The 9,657-nt window shown below is 36.4% G+C and overlaps 1 protein-coding gene across 1 annotated transcript; it reads left to right on the top strand.

Moving 5' to 3' along the window:
• On the top strand, positions 1-4,020 carry LOC111467394 (post-GPI attachment to proteins factor 3-like). The gene is made up of 5 exons (XM_023112258.1): positions 1-525; positions 1,187-1,448; positions 1,546-1,742; positions 1,949-2,136; positions 3,401-4,020. The coding sequence occupies exons 1-5, from the start codon at positions 413-415 to the stop codon at positions 3,685-3,687; spliced, it is 1,047 nt and encodes a 348-aa protein (XP_022968026.1). The 5' UTR covers positions 1-412; the 3' UTR covers positions 3,688-4,020.
• The last annotated feature ends 5,637 nt before the right edge of the window (positions 4,021-9,657 follow it).

Consider the following 9,657-nt stretch of genomic DNA (forward strand, 5'->3'; position numbering starts at 1 on the left):
TATAATTGAGAGGTCAGAATTATTTATTTAATGAAAGGAAAAAAAAAAAAGAAAAAGGGAAGAAGATCGAGTTAATAATAGGGAAGGTGTTTGAGTAAAATGGAGGAGAGGGGAGAAGAGGATGAATGGGTGCAGGTGTCAATCAGTAGGAAGGCGAAGATCATCAGCTCACATCACCACCACTCTTTCCCCCTCCGCCTTTGATTTCCCCATTTTGCATTTCCAAATTCGCTATCCCTTCTGTTCTTCATCTCTTCCTCCCTCGCCTCCATCCAATCCATTCCAATCCAATCCTCTCCTCTCTGTTTCTCAACAATCCCTTTACTCTGTGATTCATGGAACCTTTCCTCTTTAACAATCTTCATCCTCTTCACTCTTATTATTAACTCCTTTTCACTTTCCACCCCATCTCATGGCCCTTCTCTTTCCTCTCCCTTTCTTCTTCTTCTTCTTCTTCTTCTTCTTCTTCTTTTTCCTCTTCCCTCCCCTACACGCCAGCCCAGGCGACTCTGATCCACTTTACAAGTAATTCCCACTTCATTTCATTCTTCTGCGTGCCGTTTTGATTTGGGTTTTATTCGGGTCCTCATTTTCAGTATGCCCTTTTTACGCTTCTCCCGTTAATGGGTATTTTCATTTTCAAATTATTGCTTGCTCCTTGCTCCTGATTGCCGAATGATGCTGGGAACTTTGTTTTTTATGTATTCAAATAAAAGGGGTTGCTCTGTCGTTGTGTGATAATCAACGCATGCAATGTTTTCTAATTCTGTGCTTCTTTATCCCTTCATTCTATTATTCTACTACCTTTTACTCAGAAATTCGTCAGAGTTTTTAACGTTTGAATCCTTTTATTGTATACTAATTATTGGGTAAACTCCCAAATACTAAGTGCCCTCTTACCCAGTGCCTAAATTTTCTCCCCTTTCTTTTTGCTTCAACTTTTGAAATTTTAGTTCACTAATTCAGCACCAATCCATCTTATTACAGGAAATTCGTCAGGTCTTGTTATTTGTGAACACTGTTTATTTAGGCACTAGCTTCAGTGGGTAGGTATTAGATTAAGTCATTGAATTGGGTTTTGACCATTGATGTTGGTTTGGAAAAGAGTGTGAAGAAGGGGGTTTCATTTCCTTGTTCAGCAAACGTGCTGCTTATCTTCATGATTTCCTTGTCTATTATTGTTCAGGGATTGTGTGGTGCAGTGTGAGAAATCTGGATGCGCTGGTGACAAATGTTTTCAGCATTGTAAATTCTCATCTGATGGGAAGCCTGTGGATGGTCCATGGTATCTGCAGGAACCTCTGTATCTTCGATGGAAACAGTGGGACTGCCAGACTGATTGCAGGTACCACTGCATGTTATCTAGGGAGGAAGAAAGAACAAATCTTGGTGGTAAGCCTGTCAAATACCATGGGAAATGGCCATTTAGGCGAGTCTATGGCATTCAGGTTTGCTCATTGAATTGGCCTAATTTCTAAATGAAATTCGTCCCCATTGTGCTCTTCTTCTTCTGCTCATCTTGAACTTTTGCCATTGATATGATAGGAGCCAGTTGCAGTTGCTCTTGCCGCACTCAATCTTGCCGTGCAATTTCATGGCTGGATATCTTTTTTCCTTCTTCTAAACTACAAGCTTCCACTGAAGCCAAATAAAAAGACATATTATGAATATACTGGGCTGTGGCATATCTATGGCATCCTTGCCATGAATTCTTGGTTCTGGGATGCTGCATTTCACTGTAGGTAAGCTTTCTACAAGCTAAAATAACCTCTTGACATTACTGTTTTTTCAAAAGATATCCTTAATTAATATGAATATGGCTATTTGCCTTGTTATTATTAGCAAACTCAACATTTGTGCCCATCTTTCTACCCTACCGTAGGCTACTCTTTACAGTTCTAACTTACAACCTGCATTGCTATGGTGTTTGGAATTGAATTGTTTGTAGACATGTGGAGTTGACTGAGAAGCTGGATTATTCTTCAGCTGTGGCATTTACTGGGTTTTCCCTAATTGTAGCCTTACTGCGAGCTCTTAATGTGAGGGATGAGGCTGCTAGAGTCATGGTCTCTGCTCCAATTATCTCATTCGTCACAACCCATATCTTGTATCTCAACTTCTATAAACTTGATCATGGTAATGCATCGATTTCTTAGACCGTATTTCTTGAACGTAGTTATATGATTCTGTTTGGAATGACTTTTCGACGCTTAGAAATACTTTTTTTTAACACTCTTAGGAACTCTCTAATAGTTGTTGAAAGTCATTCCAAATATTCTTAGATTTGGTGGGTAATATCTGTTGCTGAAGTTCACTGTTTCCCTGTTTTACATATTGTTCTCACCTACGTTGTTTGCCTCAATTAGACAACTTATTTCTCTGTCTGATCCCTTCCTCGTATGTTATCAACTGTCTAAATGTCTTCCATGTTTGTTGTTCAATTATCAATATCCTTGCAAGGCTATGCAAAAGAAAATTTGAGGGTTAGCTTCTGTTGCCTCTAGATCAGGTTGCTAGGTGATATGTCCAAAGAGATGAATGGATCACTGGACTCCATCTCTCATTGTGTAACGACCCGCTTTTTGAGGCTGACGGTGATACATAACAAAGTAGGCTAGACCTTCTCCATAGTAGTCACGTTTTAAAACCGTGAGGCTGATGGCGATACGTAACAGGCCAAAACGGATAATATTTGCTAGCGGTGGGTTTGTGCTATTACAAATAGTATTAGAGTCAGTCATTGGACAGTGCGATGCAATGATTGGCGTAGGGCTAGACCCTCTCCATAGTAGACGCGTTTTAAAACCGTGAGGCTGATGGTGATACATAACGAGCCAAAGCGGACAATATCTACTAACGGTGGACTTGGGCTGTTACAAATGGTTTCAGAGCCAGTCACCGAACGGTACAATGCATTGATCAGAGTAGGGCTAGACCCTCTCCATAGTAGACGCATTTTAAAACCGTGAGCCTGACGACGATACGTAACGAGTCAAAGTGGACAATATCTGCTAACGGTGAGCTTAAGCTGTTACAAATAGTATTAGAACCAGTCACCGGACGGTGCGGTGCACTGATCGGAATAGGGCTAGGCTCTCTCCATAGTAGACGCGTTTTTTAACCGTATGGCTGACGGCGATACATAACGGGCCAAAGTGGATAATATCTGCTAGTGGTAGGCTTGAGTTGTTACAAGTGGTATCAGAGCCAGTCACCGAATGGTGCGATACACTGATTGGAGGAGGGCTAGACCTTCTCCATATAGACGCGTTTTAAAACCGTAAGGCTGACGGCGATACGTAACGGGCCAAAACAGACAATATCTGCTAGCAGTGGACTTGGGTTAATAACATATTTCTTGTTACGAGGATTATGACTTGCTTAAATGGCTACATTTCAGGTCTGAATACTAAGGTCTGCCTGGTGATGGGCATTACTCAGCTTCTTGTTTGGGCAGCTTGGGGCGTTGTTTCTAACCATCCGTCGCATTGGAAGCTGTGGGCATTAGTCTCGGGCGGTGCAGTTACGATGGTTTTGGAGGCATTCGATTTCCCTCCGTATGGAGGGTATGTGGATGCTCATGCACTCTGGCATGCTACTTCAATACCTCTTTCATATATATGGTGGAGTTTTGTGAGAGATGATGCTGAATTCATAACTTCTGGTGTTCTCAAGAAAGTGAAGTAGAATATGTGATCTTAATCAGATGGAGGAAATTCCGAAACCACTTTCATTTCAGTGTTTGTAGCTCATCAACACTCTGGTAGGTTCCCTTGTTTTTCTGGTGTTGCTTGGCGATTAACAAAATGTTGCCCAGAAATGTTGTTTGTATAATGATATTTGCATATCAGGACCAATAAGTTTTGTTTTCTGTTCAGTCTGTGTTTCTTTTTTTAACTTTTTGGTCCTGAGATATTTGTGGGTCAACAGATGAAAGCCCCTCAGCACCAGTGCTGTTCTTCTCAATGTAAACATACAATATTTTGCTGATATCAACAGTTTGTGTTATTCAGTCTGTGATGCAGTTTGCACAATTTCTCCTTTGGTTGCTTTGGAATATCACTTTCAAACCCAATTTTCTTTCATTTTCCTTTATACCTTCTTGCAGGCTTACTTTAGGGTGAGGTTTCCTCGAATTTGTTCCCCTCTCCAACCAACGTGAGATTTCATGATTCACTCTCTTGAGGGTCTAGCGTCCTCGCTACTCTCACGATCCACTCTCTTGAGGGTCCAGCGTCCTCGTTAGTATACTGTCCAATGTCTAGCTCTAATATCATTTGTAATAGCCCATATTTTCTTCTTTGTGCTTTCTGTTTTGGGCTTTTATTCAATGTTTTAAACGTGTATGTTAGGGAGAAGTTTTCATACCCTTATAAGGAATTCATTCCCCTCTTCAATTGATTTGAAATCTCACAATCCACCCATTTGGGCTCAGCGTCTTCGTTAGCACATCGACTCATGTCTGGCTCTGATACCATTTGTAACAGCCCCAAGTCCACCGATAGCAAATATTGTCATCTTTGGGCTTTATTTATTGAACTTCCCCTCAAGGTTATAAAACGCGTTTGTTAAGGAGAGATTTTTAAACACTTGTAAAGAGTTTATCCTCCTCTCCAACCAATGCGGTATCTCACAACATAAAGCTATTTTAGACAATATTTTACTAATTCAAATGTTCTAATCAAACCACACCCAATTCACAATATGTAGTATTTTCATATCAATCATTCATTGTATACTCACGATATTTCTTTATTTATCTAATATGAAACTTTGGGTGCTCTCCCAATACCATGATATGACTAACGGGTGTCGATATCTAGTCAAATCAAAACAACTCACTAGACAACTTAATGCAATTGATGCACAACTTGATGTATGGTTCACTAACACATGATCTTGTTTTGCTTTTTTATAACTGTGAATTAGAAATCTGATAGAATGTTAAAACAAAAAGTCGATATATCGTAACGAACGTTGTTTTCAACTTGATCTCGACAAACATGGCATTAAAGTTGTAACTTCTAAAAAAAATATAAATAAGTCTATTTGTTATCAATTAGGAAAATAGGAAAGTTGATACGTACGGAAATACAATAAAGGAAAAACAAGAAAAAGATTAAAGGGTGTTGTGGGGCCGACGCGGCAGAAGACAGCATGTAAGGCGACGTGGCAAATGAAGACAAAAGAAGACGACCTTTCAATGACGTGGCAGAAAACTCCAAAACAAGACACGGTTTTTTCTCGACAGTTAATGAAGGGAAACTGAATTTCCGATACCGATGATACGGTCACTGACTGTGACTGAGAGTGGGTGACAGAGAATTATAGATTAGTCCGACCAGTGGTTTTCCCACGGAAACGCGTCAGCCAACCACGTGTCAGTTATGTATGTGGCAGTACCAGGTCCACTTCTTAACCACAACCCCCACTTGTTTTTTTTATATATATCATCATTTTATAATAATTCACCATCTTTATTTGATTGTGACATTTAACTTTATTTTTAAAGTATCTCTGTTATTTTCTTATATATATTGTGATGCATTTCAACTCAAATTATTTTTTTTCATTTTTTTAATGATTTGAATTATCTCATTCTTTTGAACAATAGTGATAAAATACAAATGGTTAATTGCCAATATGGATTAAGAATTTCGATTTCTATCTACGAAGATAAGAAGAATGCTAGGTACCATTCAAGGATAATGAACCAAGGTCCTTAGACTCAGAAACTCAAGAAACTCCTATACCTCCCACGGTATAACATGCTCATGACTCAGACTACATCACTTGTAACTTTAGAAGCCTTAGATGTAGGTTTCAGACTACACTGCTTAAAACAAGCCTTGAGCCTAGGTATTTAGCCTATGCTGCTTAAAACGTATGAAGCCTTGGATATTGATTTTCAGACTGCATCGCATGGAACATATGAATCCCTGAATACGGATTCAGGCTACGTCGCTTGGAACGCATGAAACTTTGGACATAGGTTAAGACTATGTTGCTTGGAACGTATGAAACCTCAAACATAGATTATCAGGTTCATGACTTGTATTGTAAATCCTAGGAGAAGCGTACTGAAGAACAAACCGATAACATAGAAAATAACCAAGAACTAGACAACGGTCAAAAACTAGAACATGGATCAAGATCCAAGTTCTAAAGACAAGAACCATGAACCTTAGTACTAAAGCCTTTAGATCAGAACCAAGACTAAGACCTCAAAATCCAAGAACTAAGGTTCGTAGATTAGATCACGACAAGAACTCATAACTCAAGAACATAACCTAAGGGCTTAAGTACATGCAACAAAACAAGTTAACAAGGAGTGTGATACCCGGGCATAACAAGCACATAATTAAGAACTACTTACTGAGTCTTTGTACTCACTCTATGTTTTTCATGTTTTTCTAGTAAATAAGGAGTTGGTCGAGGTCGAGAGTGGACTTTGGAGCAAGTGCCATAGACAAGTTATTTATTTTACAGTTTGGTTTTCGAAGCCTCAAAAATCATGTCATGACACGACACCTTCACTCACTTTCCTCGAGCTGTTTGTGAGCGTGAATGCTATCCCTATAGATGATCCACACAAGTTTTTCAATTGGATTCGACCTCGTGAACATAATTTCTAAGAAAATTTTCAAAACTATTGCATAACACAAGATTATTCCAAACCAAACCAAACATGTATAGTGGAAGAGTAGCTAGGGTTCTTTGGTTTGATCCATAAAGCAAACAAGAGGTGGAGGAAGAGGGTTTGGGTGAGATAGGGGGTGACCACTTACTACCTACCCGGAAGAAGTTTAAATAATACACTACTGAATTGAGTCCTAAATTTAATACCCACAACTGCACCATCCTGCTGCACGTTAACCCCCTACAACAACTGGAACCCCATTGGGGGGTTATGTACGATATGTGGTTCCCCCAATCTTCAATTTTGATAGAGACAACTCCATAAAAAACCCTAAACGTGTATACATTTCTGCCTAATTCTATGCCCTCGCCATGTGGGTTATTTATGTGCATAAGATGCTTATCGTTCTACCTTTGACTTGGCATTCGAAATCAAGAAATGAACGAACTTTTTAGCCAAGAAAAATTAAGGTCGTTGGTAGCTACGAGTAGCTGAGTAAGCCTCAGTTCATACAATATGCTTCTCGATTTTTGGTAGTCACGAACGCAGTGAAACATATATGAAATAGCTAACAAATTCTATCTATACCACCGACATTGAATGGTTAATTAACCGTTACTATCACTCAAAGGTTAATAAACTTTTGAACTTAATAACAACTTTTTACCTACAATAAGCTTTCTTGTAGAAATTAATTTTTAGGGTATTAATTAGTAAGATGGGAGGGGGGTAGTGCTTTTGAAAATCATATCCTTATTATATTATTTTTAGTTATAAAGTATTTGGCGGAATAGGCAACCAGTTATGATGAGCGATTATTATAATAAAACATGAAATTAAAAAAGATAATCCGATTTTTATTTATTAAATCCCAAATGCAATTTTCCAAAATTGGACATTGCTTAGCCCAATAATGATTGAATCTAACAACACCTACAAAATTAATACTTTCTCTTCAACGTACGGACACATTTATGATTTAATATTTAATTTCACTAATCTTTAAATTAAGAATTAAATACAAATCAAGACGGGATCCAGTAACAGTAAATAATTTTTTTATTATTTTTTAAACGATAATGATGGAGTTAAAAAATAACATAACAATTATCATAATTTTGTGAGATAAAAAAATTATTTTATAAGAACAAGGCGGAGGGCTAAATCATCAATAATTAAAGAAAAAAAAAGATTCTCCCATCCAACTTTTTTTTTAGTTAATAATTAAGGAAAGGAAAAATGTTGGTTGGATTATTTTAAGGATTGATGATTCTCCAACCCTTTTTCATCGCTAAAATAGGAAAGTTTTTTTTTTATTTTTATTATTATTATAATTAATTGCATCGATATTGGGACTAACTCGATTAGTTGACCTAATCCGACCATTATTTCCACTTTTGGAAATTTAATTAAGAATAAAAGGTACGAAATTAGAGTATATTATAATACTCTTTTACTTTAATTAGTATTAATGAAACAGTATTTTATATTATTTGGTACATAAATATAAATATATAATTTGCACATGGGTCAGCTGGAAATGCCACCCCACTAAACATCATTTAGATCCAAACTTATTTAATAGCGATAAAGTCTAAAAATGATAATAGGTATGGTTGCTACAAAATTTCCAAAATTAGAAAATAAATTTATAAGGAAGAAACAGAGAAGGAAGGGTAATAAAGTAAATGACTCGATGAATAATGGAATAAAGATGCCCCTATATGAGCTATAGCCTTTCCCTTGTCTCTTACAAATTATATATATATATATAATTATTTGAAATCTAAAAAACAAGAGGCGATAATAATAGTAGAATATTATTTATGGTTCGAGTATGGAAATTACGAAAATGGGTATAAGGAAGTAAAAAACAAAAAAGAAAAGCATATGGGATGTAATATAATGGATTCATGTGTGTGCTTGTGTGTAGACATAAAATAGACCCATCAATGTAAATAAATATATAAAGAAATTAAATTATTAATTTTTAAAAAATGGAAACATGAATTTACTCCATTTGAACAAAGGGGGCGCAGAAACACTTAAATTAAAAGGGACCCATTTTTCAGTGCACGGAGCTTTATTGGGAAATATGTCGTGTCCGTACAAACAGTACCCTCCTCACTTTTTTTTATTTTTTATTTTTTTATTACTAAAATTGACGCTTATTATTTGTGACATGACTACGTTATATACTTATTTTCAAGTATTTTTAAATATGAAATTTATTTTCATACACTACCGTGAGTCGTTTCTACATTTTTTTTCTTCTTTATTTCATTAGAAATTGTTACCCAAATCAACACTCACCGACTTTAAAATATTTTAGGTTGGGTGATTTCTTAATTCTGTTTTTTCGGAATATATGTGAGGTAGAAAAAAAAATAAATGTATATACAATATTTAAAATTATATTGGTAGCTAGCTTGGTTGGAGCATTTATTTTTGTTAGATTTTTGAGGTTTTGATGCAAGCTTTGAATTCTATTTTATTTAGATATTTTATGTTCAATCTAGATATTTTAGTGGCCGGGTAAAGATTTGAATTTTTCAACTAAATGAATAAACATTGAGTTTGTCACGATAATATTATATGACTTAGTTTTTATAGTTTGTCACGTGATCATGTGACTTTCCATACCCAAGATTCGAACAATAATTTGCCTTCATTGACATATTTCTAAAAAAAAAAATTTAGAAGATCTTAAACATAAAATTACTCCAAGCTAAACACAAGACATAGTTGAAAGAACACATGTTGGTCGGTGAGAATAATCTCCAGTTCTAGAAACAATTCAAGACAAATATGTAACATGATCATATCGAAGGAAATACAGGAGAATAATTCCAACACGTGTAACGATGCTAAACTCAGTTAAAACTTAGACAGCCAAGAGTTTGTTCATGTTCATGTAAGGAATCGGACGAGTTTGGGTTCATAATTATTGGAGTTGAAATCAAGAAGATGTGCTGTGTGATGAGAAATGTTGTTAGCATAAGGACAAAAGGGGTTAC

The sequence above is a fragment of the Cucurbita maxima genome, unplaced genomic scaffold (assembly GCF_002738345.1).
Source record: "Cucurbita maxima cultivar Rimu unplaced genomic scaffold, Cmax_1.0 Cma_Scf00034, whole genome shotgun sequence".
In the NCBI taxonomy this organism is placed as follows: Eukaryota; Viridiplantae; Streptophyta; class Magnoliopsida; order Cucurbitales; family Cucurbitaceae; genus Cucurbita; species Cucurbita maxima.